Source organism: Lytechinus pictus, chromosome 2, assembly GCF_037042905.1.
Source record: "Lytechinus pictus isolate F3 Inbred chromosome 2, Lp3.0, whole genome shotgun sequence".
NCBI classification, from domain to species: Eukaryota; Metazoa; Echinodermata; class Echinoidea; order Temnopleuroida; family Toxopneustidae; genus Lytechinus; species Lytechinus pictus.
The window spans coordinates 5,748,201-5,762,463 of NC_087246.1; the positions used below are offsets into that span (position 1 = coordinate 5,748,201).

At 37.3% G+C, this 14,263-nt stretch overlaps 1 protein-coding gene across 1 annotated transcript in view; it reads left to right on the forward strand.

Annotated features, from left to right (window-relative positions):
- The window catches only part of LOC129253625 (mitofusin-2-like), a 31,132-nt gene that overhangs the window by 8,924 nt on the left and 7,945 nt on the right, over positions 1-14,263 (forward strand). The window contains exons 8-15 of the mRNA XM_064108012.1: positions 1,074-1,227; positions 3,941-4,005; positions 5,052-5,173; positions 7,818-7,944; positions 9,964-10,068; positions 12,109-12,211; positions 13,229-13,449; positions 13,764-13,901. Of these exons, the coding sequence (XP_063964082.1) occupies positions 1,074-1,227; positions 3,941-4,005; positions 5,052-5,173; positions 7,818-7,944; positions 9,964-10,068; positions 12,109-12,211; positions 13,229-13,449; positions 13,764-13,901 (1,035 nt within the window). The remainder of the gene's footprint in view (positions 1-1,073; positions 1,228-3,940; positions 4,006-5,051; positions 5,174-7,817; positions 7,945-9,963; positions 10,069-12,108; positions 12,212-13,228; positions 13,450-13,763; positions 13,902-14,263) is intronic.

Sequence of the window (14,263 nt, forward strand, 5' to 3'; positions counted from 1 at the left end):
GTTCATGTTGATAATGCTGATATCATTGATACTAGAGCTTTCTTGAGAATGAAGGAATCAAATGCAATGAAGCCAGCAATGTTGACCATACTGCATTGGCTTTCACATTATTATCAGACATTTGGGTAGTGTAGGGACAGTGATTTTCCGTTTCAAAAAATTGCCTTTTCCGTTTCAGAAAATCTCAAATTCCGTTTCAGCATGTCAGAAAACGGAAATTCCGTTTCCCCATAGACTTTGTACACACGGAAAAGTGACAATTCCGTTTACACATTGAATAGCAAAATCACAACACGTACACTCGCACTGGTCAAAATTTGTATCTGCTACTGTACCAACAACACAATAGAATCCGTTCTAATCGGATCTATGCGGGTGCATAAAATATTTTTACAAACCCATTTAGCATGCATACATCCTCACCTTTCACATTATTAGCATTATTTCACGGTGAAATGATATTTCATCAATAATTTTGGGGTTTTTTGGACATCGTTATCATCAGTCAACAGCTTTTTGCCAATCCGCCATCTTGGATTTTAAGACCACGATATCGTGCTGTTACATCTTCAAACGTAGAGGGCAGCAACACACGACCGTGTAGTTGAACGATATGTGTGCATGTGAAGCACCCAACCCGGCCGGCCAGGTACGGGTGGGGGGTACAATCGAGTGTGCTGATGTCGAGTGCAGTCACGATGTGTGAATTGTCATGATAGTAGCGAAGTGAGATCGTGTTTTATGGGGTTTTGTGGCCATTTAATATTCTCATTTTGTTGTGATTTTGGAGTAATTTCTGTTGCTATTCTGTGTATCTTGGGGGAAAATACGTTTTCCGTGATTTTCCGTTTGAAATGCCACTTTCCGTTTCAAAAGGCCCTGTCCGTGAATTCCGTCCGTTTTCCGCGATCGCGGAAAATCACTGTCCCTAGTAGTGCCAACTATCCAGATAAAATCTGCTCTGAGGTGCTCTGTTGCTGTTTCCAATGCTCAGTGCATTCACACAAATCATCTTGTTACCAAAGTTGGATTCCCCTTTGCATGCTAGAGTCCTTTTTGCTTTATCCCAACAGGTGAAGAGGCAGCATTTGGAGAGAGATATCAAATTCTTGGTGGAAGAGCTGAAAGTTGTGACTGAAGCACAAGCCAAGGACCGAGTATTCTTTGTGTCAGCCAAGGAAGCCCTCAATTCCAGGATTCCAAAGACCATGTCAACTCCAGATGCAAGTCAGTAGTAGTTTACCCTAAAAATCATACATACCCCCCCCTGGAAAGATGAATCAAATTCAAGATCTAATCCTCACTTCATCGGGGGGGGGGGGTCATCATCATTTTTTGTCTGACAAAAAAAAGTTGTTATATCTGAGAACTTTCCTTGTTGTGTGATAAGCATAGAAGCACAAGTTTGTGACTGTTATACCTTGGTCACATTTGCTCTACGGCGGCCGTAGATACCTGAATTCGAGAGATTTCTGCGGCGGCCGCAGAAAATCTGCGGTGGCCGCAGGGTCGACGTACGGCGGATTCCTACTATTTACAGGCCGTAGGGGTGGCCTTAGAATTTTAACTCGGAGTTATAACATTTTTTCTTTTCTACGCTTGCCGTAGAAATTAGACTAGCCGTAGGCATGGCATAGAACGGTCTACGGCGGCCGTACGTCGAGCGTACGGTGGCCGTGCGGCTGCCCTCGTGTTTTTCTTCCCTCCTTTCCCCTTCTCCTTTTGTGTTATCTGCTCGGGAGCCACCAGGCGCGTATTTATAATTTTGCACCTCGGGACCCGACCTATAATTTTGGCCCATATGCATGTGTACTTTTTCGGAAAAAAATGGTGACCCCTCCTCGTCAGGCAAACAGGTGCCTTAAATGCATGTTGAATTATCTTATTTCATAATCACATGAAAAAGGGCAACTGCAGACCATTTTTTTAATGATGACTTAATAAAAAGCAAACTATCCATGAATATGATGTAATACCACTTTTTTTTAAGAACAAATGTGACCAGGAAGCACAGATATTGCCCTTTCACCAGCGGCTAACTTTGGTAAAATATGACGTTATTATAATTATCATTATTATTATTATTATCATGGGGAGTTAAATGCTGATTTTTTGTTGTTGTTTCCTAGGGTGTAGTTCTTACTTAAGACTAACGCATTTATTAACATCTTAACTTTATTCATACAAACAAGTTAACATGGTTAAGGGAGATTTATTTCATAAGTCCAAATAAATAATGCAAACGCGATTTTTGATAGCTTGTGTATAGACCTTAAAATAGAATATTCTGAGAAGTGTTGTAAGCATGAGCAGGATGGGTATCTATCTGTCAGGGCGAGCTGAAAATTGTCTATATTCCAAAATGACCCAAAGTTTGGAAATTCTAAGCATTATTGGTAATCATGAACAGGATGGGCACTTAAAAATTGTTCGATGCGAGCTCGAAGCGCGAGCTGAACTTTTTTTATATTCCGTTCCAAAACTAGACATTTAACGCAATTTAGGTAATCATTAACAGGATGTCATCTAACTAATCATTTGATGCGAGCGCGAAGCGCGAATCACCCCAAAGGTCGAATTTGCCCCCCTTCCTAAGTCGAACATTACTGATCGTATACTATTCAGATCAGTGTCGAACATTAATTTGGCGACCCCCCCCCCCTTCCTAGGTCGAACATCAATTTGGCGCCCCCGCACTTTTATTACACCTCCCCCTTTTCCCTTCTCTCCTTTTCCCTTCTTCTTGTTTCTTTCTCTCTTTCTTTTCTCTTTCTCTTCTTTCCCCCTCCATTTTTATCTCCCTTTTCTTTCCCTTTCTTTCCTCCCTTTTTTCGCCTACCCGGGGGCCCAGGCCCCGAACCCTCCCCCCTCCCTCCTGCCCAGAATACGCGCTTGGGCATGGTGCGACACTTTGAAAACTTTCTAAAATGAAATGTCTAATGTAAAATATCATGATGAATGTGACAAGCAATTCATGGTATACCATAGAGATGTCTCTATGTGGTATACTCACTGTATAGTCCCCCTGCGGCCGCCGTGAGGGCGCCTTGCGGCCACCTCGCGTCTGCCGTAGTATTTGTCAAAAACCTACGGCCAGCGCAGGGTCGCCCTAGGGCGGCCGTACGTCATGATTTCAAGGACAGACGTCAGCCGCAGATTTTTTTTCTCCATAAATTAAAAAATACGCCGTACAGCGACCGTAACATATGTGACCGCTAGAGTAAGTGGCCGTGGAAATTCTGAGGCGACCGTAGAATTGCTACTCGCCGTATAAATTTTAGAATCTACGGCGGCCGTAGCAAATGTGACCAAGGTAGTACTACAGTCACTGTTAGACAATGACATATGTCATTGCTCGCAACTTTCATGAAAAGGCCCTCTTGTATGCATATGTTCAGGTGTTTCCTAATTACTTTATTTAAACATCACATGGTTTTGTAAACTTTGTTGTTTCAAATTATTTTTCCCATGTCTCTCTTTGTATCAATTTATTTGTGGTTATGTCGATAAATTGTACAAATATTAACCAGTGAAGAAAAGAAGGAAATGTCAAAATAGAGAAGTATATGAGACAATTAAAAACAAAGAAATACACACCCTTGATTATTCATAATTCATGTTCATTACGAAGTTGAAAAATGGAGTGGTTCAAAATGAGCAAGAAAATATAAAACATAGGAAATCTGTGAAACTTTTTTTCATATTTGCATAATTAATGATTTTGATATAAAAAATAGATTGAATTAAACTTACAAGTGCATTCATGAAGATTATGTGATTAGTTATGTGTACATCATGTTTGGTTAATTCAGGTGATAAATGGCTGAGATCTTTGCAGTGGGCCCCTCTCCCATCCAATCTGTTTAGGCATCAAAATAGCCCAGCCTTTTAGGTATCAGATTTCACATGAGAAATTGTTCCCTGTTATCATTTTATACAGATCCAATAATTGAAGGTTACCAAGCAAGATTATTTGAATTTGAGAACTTTGAAAGAAAATTTGAGGTGAGTTTGTCTGTTAACCTTCTGCCAGCACCCCCCCCCCCCCAAGTGGAGCGTGTTTAATGAAACAGAATTCGGTTTTATTGTGTCTCTACCGAAACATCTCAAATTGCTCTGTAAGGTGTTGATAATCCTATGAAAGTACCCTGTACAATTTATCCAGAAAATCTGTTTATTTCCCAAATGTTTTGCTCTTTTGACATCTTTCTCTGGATATGATCTTTGAATATTGGCCCTTTGATATCATTATTGAAACACAGTTCAAACTAACTTTCCATACCTAGATCCCACTATACTTATTCAGTGGGAATAGGTTCAGCGTGACTGTAAACATTGTAAATAATTCTGTGAACAAGTCAGAATTGGACAACATGATCTATATTACAGGTTTCTTGAGATCATCCTTCCCAGCCACTTCTCAATTCACTACACTTGCTTCCTTTCAAACAGAGAATAATGTTAAAATTACTCTTGTTTGTTTATTTTTATTTACAAACACTTAACTGTTTACTTTTTATAGACCAACTAGAGCACTTACATGTAGCTCTTTGTCTCACATATTCAGTAACTCAAGGGTTCCCAGCCCATCAGGGAAGTTAGGGAAAATTATTTTACTTTGTTCCAGTCAGGGAAAAATCAGGGAATTTGATTTGAAAAAATACCTCAAATCAGGGATAAATGCCTCAAATGAGGGAAAAATCAGGGAAGTTTGATCAGCCCAAAAGTCGAAAGCATGGTAGTCAGTCAGGCTCAGTTATAGCTATATATCCCTGGCCACAGTACCTGTCCTTGTGCAAGGCATTCAATAAATAGCAATCTATTGTCTCACATTAAAATAGATGGAGATTGCACTGGAATTATTTAAAAGTTTTCACATGCCTTTTATCTTCATTGTGTGAATAGGTTGAACCCATTTAACAGTTTCTCATGTTTATCATTTCTTCATGGGATGTTTACAATATTGAAATGATAATAGCCAGCTATGAATAATTTGGAGGACGAAACTCCTTTTAACCTTAACATTTTACTTCTTTTTTTACATCATTCAGGAATGTATTTCACAGACTGCTGTGAGAACCAAATTTGAGCAGCATGCCAAACAAGGCAGACAGATTGTAGATTACACACAAGAGATCTTATCACAGGTTTTAGAAGCAGCTACTAAAAAGAGGTTTGTAACCAAAAAAATGGAAACTGGAAACATAGATCTAAACTTGGCCTCTTCAGTTTGATAGGCTCTGAAAAATTGAGCTTGTTTGAGTGTCTCATGTTTAGCTAGATTCCTTAAAATTTGTGCAGACAAAATATGTTGTTATATGAGATGATGCATACACCATAATGACATGGTGTGGAGGAGTTCAGTGGAAGCATTGTGGTATAGTCTCCTTCAATCAGAGGGTTTGGGGGTTTTGAATCCTACCCAGGGCTTTAATTTCCTTAAGCGACAAATTCATCCACAAAGTGCTACACTCTACCCTGGTTAGGAAAATAAACTTTTTTTTAACTGACCTGCTGAAGCCAACACTTCTCATAAAGTAATCATTAAGTGCAGTATAAGCAAGATTAATGTTAATTACAATTTTGACACAAGTTTATCAATGCCATGCTTGTTTATTAGCATTCAAGTGAATTAATTTGTTATACAATATTGGAACAAGGCTCTTTGTATGCTTTGTTTGACTAGAGCCACATACAGCAGACTGCCAAGTTTATACAGAGTGCATTAAGTCTACTGTTCATACACACATACACAATAGTGGTGTGTGCATCGCATTGTACCATCTACACACAAAGCTTTTCTAAACCAATCAAAAGCTTTTGTGAGCTGAATTAGCATAGTCATTGCAAAACCCTTTTTAGGTTGCGCCTTGAAATTAATGTGGCGCAGGTGCGATTCTGTCGGCAAAGATTTAAAGTGCAAAGTGATAAATGGCCATCATAATAATAAATCCACCCTTCGTAAGTAAAATGAAAAAGAAAAGAAATAGTAGGGCCTGTTAAGACAAAATTAGAGATGAGAATGAGAAAGACGTCAGGTTTTGTGTTTAATTTTGTCATTAAAGATATTAGCTAGTTCTTAAGGGATAAAGATACTAGCACCAGATGGTCCATATTTACTTTTCTTATAATCTGTCAACAGTTTATTTGTACATGTAGCTAGTTGTGAATTGATGTCATATTTTCATGATTTTGTTAAAGGCAAGCCTAGAAATAAGCGGGCGCTGAGCGCAAATTCGCGCTCATAAAGCCATCAATTGCGCCCATAAAGCCCCAAAATCATCAAAATTTTGATGACCGGGCGCAAATATTTTCCAGGTAATTGCGCCCGCCGTGAGTGACCAGTGAAGCCATATCATACATTAATTTAAATATCTGAAAAGCCCAAATCAAGTAACTTTCAATTTACGATAAGCACAGTTTCAAATTGCCAAGTGCGTCTTTTTTTCTGTACCATAGGCATAAAAAGTGAGCTACGTCCGTCTTTTTTTCCTGTAATACAAGTGCGCGCGTGCTTCCGGTAGCGGTAACAGTTTTTCCATACTTTACCATGTGCAATTTCTAATGCACACAATTCCAGTTGGGATATCACAATTCTGCGATAAAGTAATTCGAATTGCACAGGAGATAAATCCCTGTTCACAGCACATACGATGTGCGAGTCTTTTATCCTCAGTCGCCGACTTTGCTTGTCAAAACGGAGCCTTAATAATCCAAAATCACTTAGTTTATAGTTGTGAATTATAGCTTTTTAATTTCTTTCTTGGAGAGGGGTAAATATCAGACAATAAATCATCAAACAAGGCTCCATCTAAAAAAAAAATAGGAGAACGCCGTGCACTTGAGTGTGGTGTTAGCTAGCCAGTTTGAGCTCATGTTCTCTGCCAGAGCTCTGGGTGAGAATTCTATCAGTAATGGCCTAAGTGATGGTGATTTTCCGTTTCAGATAGAGTTTAGATTTCATGTTAATTTTTGAAAACTGTCAAAAAACTTTATGATTTCTTCATTGTGATGAATATTTAAGTTATTAATGAATACATTTTCACCGAATTTAGACTCTCCCAGAATGAAAGGCATTTTCTGTGGAGATCTGCGTTTTCAAATAACTTGTGAAAAACTTAAGGTACATGAACCTACAATACATGTACATAGCTTGTGGTTATGTGCTGGAATTTGAATAGACTGAGTTAGATATTGATTTCATTTCTTCATTTCTTTAACATGATTAATATGCAATCCAAGTGCACCTCACAATCACACACAAACACTCACCCACACCCGTGATTCTAACCATGAAAAAAAAACTTTAAATTGTTTATTTTTTTCTAAATTTATTATAATTTGATGATCTTCAAAGAATTCTCTCTTTCTCCATCTTTCTCTCTTTTTTTAGATTTTTATTTTATTCATTTATTAAGATTTATTTTTTTTGGGGGGTTCATTGTTCGTGGTTCATTAAAGATGAAAAATAAATAAGCCCATGTGTGTGTGGTTGTAAAGGGGATGTGGAGTGAGGGTGTCAAATCACACTTAAACATTTAAATCTGATTTCTTAAATACGTTTGAATAAGCCTAATACTTAGCATGCTATTCATGTACTAATTAAAAAATTGCAGGAGCTGCGCTTACTATAAACAAATTTGCGGTGTGGTTCACCGTTATATATATTTTTTTTAAAATTGCCCCCGGTTCCTGTAAAAAGCCAGTGAGCCGGGGGCATTTTTTTTTGAAAAATTGCCCCTGGTCTGCAGCTGCTTATTTCAAGGCTTGGTTAAAGGTCGCATGTGATATTCCTTTCGTCCCTTCTGTTGATACAGAGCCGCATGCATCGAGAAGCGAAAGGATCAGAACGATAGATTAGATTACCTGAAGGATCAGATGAAGATATTAAGCTTAGAGAGTAAGGAGAGGATTAAGGATGTATCTGAACAATCAGAATCAAAGGTAAGGGCAATATTCTCTACACATTGCTGCCTGTGGAAACCTTAGTAGTGTTTCATAAAGCTGATTGTAAATTACACACCTGCCCAACTGGTGACCTTTTCTTGTGGTAGATCAGTTATTATTTGCATTCCCACCAGCTTAAGGTGAAATCCAATCTAAGTAGATAAAAGATAATCCTGTTTGTAAACAGGATTTGAATACAAAACTTTTATTTTAAAGATTTTATGAGAACTAAAAGGGTACTCCAGGGGGAAAATGATTATATCTAAATAAATAGAGTAAAATTAACCAAACAGCAGCTGAAAATTTGTCAAGAACTGAGGCCCGTTTCATTAAGGACTGACAACTGTTGTAACTTTGCCATTGTGACAACTACCATGTTAACAGGGCTCAGCAGCCAATCAGAATCAAGGTTACCTTGGTAGTTGCCATAACGGTGAAGTTATACCATAGTTAAAAGTCCTTTATGAAATGCTCATTAAATATTTTATGAAGACATGAACAAGACAAATGTCATAACATTATTGTTGTTTGATTCTGATTAAATTTTTATCGTTTTTATTTTTTTTAACTTTATCTGTTCAAATCTTTTATTTTCTGGCCTGGAGTATCCCTAATCTTCATTTTTTTCTCTCATGTTTATTACAAGTTTTTTTTTTTGGTATACCCTTAAAGTTAATTTCCATTACGTTAAAAAGAAAAAATTTGAACAAGAAAAGATGAACAGTCATGCCTATACTCCCATGTATAGTCTTACATAATTTATGAAAAAAGTTTATTATATGGCCCCTCAAAAGCATATTTCAGGGAAAGAATTAAGTAGTCAAAGAGTCTGGATAAGGGATTTGAGCAAATTCTACCCTATTTTAACTGGGCTATTTTCCTCATCTTTTTTTGTTAATTATTTATGCAAATAAGCGTATGAAATTTGCTCTAAATTTGTTTTTTGTGTATGTTTTTGCTCATAAGTCAATTTATATAGCTAGTAGAATGCTAAGTTTTGGTGAGAGTATCAATTTTTACATTTCCAACAAATATCTGCAAAGAATTGCAAAAATATATTTAATTTCTTATGTATTTTATTGTTTATTAAATTCTTAATGTATTTCTTTTTTTTTAATCTTTGTTTTTTATTGTTTTTGCCTATGAACTTTGTCAGGGACCCTTTTGTGGTCATAAATAGCATAAAATAAATCCATTTAAATCAACAAAAGTAAAAAAAAATAATCATACATTAATGATTTTTGGTTGAAAAACACAATTTTCATTGACCTTGTATACAGAATCACGCTTTTGAGCAATTTTTGGTCTGACTTGCACTTACAAAATGTTGCGTAATTTCAGGACCGCATACTTTGGTCTCAAAAGATGCGCAAGACTTCAAATTAAAGAGTCAGCGAGCGGCGCGGTCAAAAAAAATTCGCGCGACAGTGAAGTGATGAAATTTGTCGAGTATAATGAGAGTTAAGACCTGTCACATTTTCCTTTCAAGCATTGCATGTGAATTGTGATTTACAGCTTTTGGCACTCCCAGGTCACTCGCAATGGACAGTATCTTGTATGTAATTTGCTCACAGTAATGCAGGAGGGCATGCAAGTCAGGTTTGCCCACAGGAAAGTCCTGTACATGTTAAAAATTTGTTGGAGGTTATTGGTTAGTTTTGATGCAGGTACATCCCATCGCCCGTTACTATCACAGATCAGTTTCCACACTCTCACACACCATCCACGCAGGTCACATGCAATTAGACAGTAATTTGAATGTAAGATGCGTAAAAAAATTGTGAAAATCCTTGTCTGCCCATAGATCAACTTGATGCATGCAGGAAAATCCCAGCACACAACAGGCTTGAACAGGGCCTTTAGAAACATTGTTTTCTCTACATTTCATGATGGCTGCCTATGAAGATATTAAATTTTTTCTCCTGCAATTATCTTTTTTTTCAATCACAAAAATGACCTTATCCTCTTTTGGAGTTGATTGATTGACTGTATTATATTATTATTATTATGTTGTAGGTATCAGCTACCATGACAGATGAGATCAGAAGATTATCCCCTCTTGTGGATCAGTTTGACAAACCTTTCCATCCAGAGTCATTAGTAGTTCAGGTCTATAAGGAGGTATGTTACATCATTTGTGTGTAAGTAGGGCAAGTGCTGCTGGCAGTGATAGATAAACCTTGATTGATTTCAAATAAGGGTATATGTGCAAATATGGATGTGTTATTTCATATACAGTTTTCCTTTTATCCTTAGTAGTAAATAGTAATGCTATAGGACAAGAGTTGAGTGCCGTGTGTGAACTATATATTTATGTTGAATAAAACTAAGTTTTTATATAGGATGTATGTATGGCAATGTCTTGTAGAGCAATTGATTAGAGGGATGGAATTTGCTCAATTCTTAGGTTGCTAGCTGGGCAACCTATAGTATACTAGTAGTATATTATAAATTGCTAAGCTGGCAACCAAAGAAAAAAAGTTAAATGAGAGCCCTTTATCAGTTTGATCTCAATTTGTCCAAAGTAGAAAAAAAAGCTTCTGACAGAATTGTTAATAATTATATTATATTGGATGGCTCAGAATGGAATGCCAGAAAAAGTTTAGGCAAATATTCCACGAATCGCAGATGAGTGGAATATTGGCCCTAACAAGTGGAATATTTCTGGTATTTCATGAAATCCAATATAATTATCATCTATCCCACCCCCCCCCCCCAAAAAAAAGAGGGATAAATTTGATTTAACAAGTCATATCACTTATCACATGGCATCATCACTTCATAGGATCAAATTTGGTCGTTGTCAGGCGACTAACATGTAGTTCATTATGACGTCACTGAGCGTAATTGTGCTCTATGCTGTGCATCACATTGCTTTCATTATACGCGTTGTATATTTTACACATTCGCTCATGCGCTCTAGACTGTTGAATATGGTCTCATATTCAATGGCAAATTTTGTACAGGAGCCTATGGAATAATCGTTGGATTTCGGTCCTTTTTAGGGATACGCTCTGATACTCCATGGGCAATTAATGCAGACCAAAATACACATTTTTAATGCATCGCGGGTAGGTGCGTGCCAGTGCATGAAATGCATTCCAAAATTTTCAACATATTGAAAATTTTAGCACGCATTACAAATTTGTGAACTATGCGCAACCTAGTCGTGCCAATGCATGTTGTCAAAAAAGAAAAATAAAAGGCACACCCCCTGGGTAGTGGCACGCAGTTCACGACAGGTTCGCGCATACTTTACACATAGGCTAAGCATACTTCACAAATAGTTCATAGTTTATGCGCAAAATTGTGAGTACAGACCACGTGATCAGTGTAAGTGATCCTAATTAATGAACGCAGAGGGCATCAACACCAGAACGTTGAAATATTTAAATTTGCGCTAGATACGTCACAGAATAGAGTGTCGAGAATATTTGCTGAAAGCACGTCGGGACAGTGCGTGAACTATGCGCAAGCAATGCAGAAACATGTCACAACTATGTCGTGAACTTGTCAAGACAATGCGTGAAGTGATATAGCAAAGTTGTGCCATAATGTGTCTCGCACTGGCACGCCTCAATGCGGGGCAATGCAAGCACACAAAGCGTGCAAGTGTCAATTGGGCATTGCTCTGTCAGTCACCATAATAGTCAGTGACCAGTGCAACTATGCCCATCAACATCCAGGGATTTCAGACCTGCCAACCAGTACGTTTTTGGCGTATTTAGTACGTTTTTGCAACCAAAATACGGGAGTACGTTTTTTTTTTTTTTAATGTGTTTTTGTAAAAAAAAAAAATTACACAAATATGGTTATTAGGTCAATGTAATTTCAGGTAACTTTTTTTCAATCATTTTGGTAAAACCAGGGTGATATATACACATGTTTCAATGTTTTTTTTTTCATCTGCAAGAGCAGTGCGCTTTTTAGTTTGCATGCATCTTGAGCGCCGCGATGAGCAAGTGCACAAAGCATTTTATTATGAAATACACTTTTTTGGGGGAAAATACATTTTTTTTAATCACAGAATACAATTTTTCCTTCCCAGAGGTTGGCAGGTCTTGGATTTTATTCATCAGATGATCAATATTGATGAAGCACCAAGCTACCTTTCGTCTTTCTCTCATTCCTTCAATCACTTTACTTCTCTAATTCTTCTAGGAGCTTCAGAAGCATGTAGAAGCAGGTCTTGGCCAGAACCTAGCAGCAAGGTGTTCAGCTAACATCAAACAATCAGTAGAGGAAGTCCAGACCCAGATGACAGGTTAGACCAATTCAAACAAACTCAAAGAGCATGTGATGTTGTTTAGGCACCTGTGTCTCCCCATTGAAAGGCACTAGGTAGCTTCCACAGTAGTTTTCCTTCATTTCCCATAATTGTGAGCTTTAGATATGGAAATATATTTGTGGACTTTTGAGTTTAAAAAATTATGAGAAATACACATGTGTACTTAGAGCGGCTCTGACATTTGGTAGGTGCCTTATACGATGTATTTCAGGGTAGGCCCTTGCTGAAAATCTGGGGGTACATGTTACCATCAATCTCAAAAAACCATAATAAGTCGATATGGCACGGTGTGTTTGATGTACCAAAACAATCATTTGTCTGCAAAAGTTGAAATTCACAAGACGACGAAATGTGATCTGTAAGGATAATCATCACTCTGCCTACAGTAGAAATATGAAGTTGTTACTCTCAGCCAAAGAAACGTTTAAGCATTTATGTTTGACCATTATATTCAGACTATTGAGGGTTTCTTATAATACATCAGGGTAGAAAATACATGAGGGCGATGGGTGATTTCGCCCTGATGACAGCACAAATAGCTCCTAAAATTCCTAAGGGGAATTTTAGGAGCTATCTTGGGGCAGCTATTCTTTCTAGAGTCGCTTTAATATCGGTCACAACAAATATTTAAGATTATTGAAAATCAATATTCTAACTACAGCAGAATAATGATATTTGCTTTTTCTGCATAATCGCATGCTACCCCTAAAAAAATTATTCCTTAAAATTAAAGAAATAATCAAAATTCTGCAATCACCCAAATATGAAAAAAACGATAGCCTTTAAAAATTAAAATTTTCTACCCTGGCAGACATCATGCTTGAGTGAACCTTAAATTCAAATCCTACCCTCTCCTTAATTCTGTGAATTTCCTCCTGGTATTCTTTATTGAATCAAATAATTGCATGGGTTGTAGCTAATCAATTTCAAATATTTATACATCCATTTTAAGGAAACTGCTTTTTCTTAAACTACAATTCTTTTTTCATCTAGAACGGATGTCAGCCCTGTTACCAGAGGACTCCAAGGAGAGAGTCGAAGGCCTCCTCTTCCGTAGGGACTTTGATCTCAGCTACCGCCTTGACTGCCAGCACCTCTTTGCAGACTTCAAGGAAAACATTGAATTCCGCTTCTCACTCGGTCTCACTGCAATTATGAATAGATTTTTAGGACCAAGAGGGACAAGAGCTACTCTTGCTGGTCTTACTGGAATGGTATGTTTATATGCTTGAGGTTGATAGGACAACTTGACTCTATAGTTATTGTTCCTTGTTAAATTCCTGTGCTACCTTAGTTTAAACCCTACATCAAATAATTATGATTTATTACCCTAACCCTTACCTTGCACTGAAGCAATATGGTATTTTGGCCTTAACAAATAAAGGGTCGTACAACATGTACTTTAAAGAACTTACTAATAGGTAAAGACTGCTTCTTTAATATGACGTCCTCCTTCTAACTTTACCCCAAGCGTGATAATGGTATTGTGAGTACATTTATAGTTAATCGATTTGCGTCATCTGTATAGGTGCAGCCAACCAATCTCCCTCCTGGAGTAACAGTCACAGAAGAACCTTCATCAACGGACATGACAGTAGCCATGTTGTCTGGCATAGCATCACTCTACTCAAGAACATCAGTTGGTCTTATGATTGTTACAGGCATAGTGAGTATATCTGTCTATTCCAATCTATCTTTACTTCACTCCTTTTCTTTTCTTTCGCCCTTTACTCTCCTCCAAGTTTCTTGTATACTCTGTCCTGAGTAGTGAGTTTATCATTATTGTTGTCCCTATCACCATCATCTTACCGCTGCCATTAACTTCATCAACAGCAACATTATTTTTATCAGTCATCATCATCACAACCATCATAGTCATCAATTATCATAATTGTTATAATGACTATGATGATCATTATCTTTATTATGGTCATTGGTATTATAATTATTGCAATCACCATCTTTGACATCATCAAAATCATTGCCACTATTATGATCATCAAGGTTACCTTGAAGAGATATAATGTT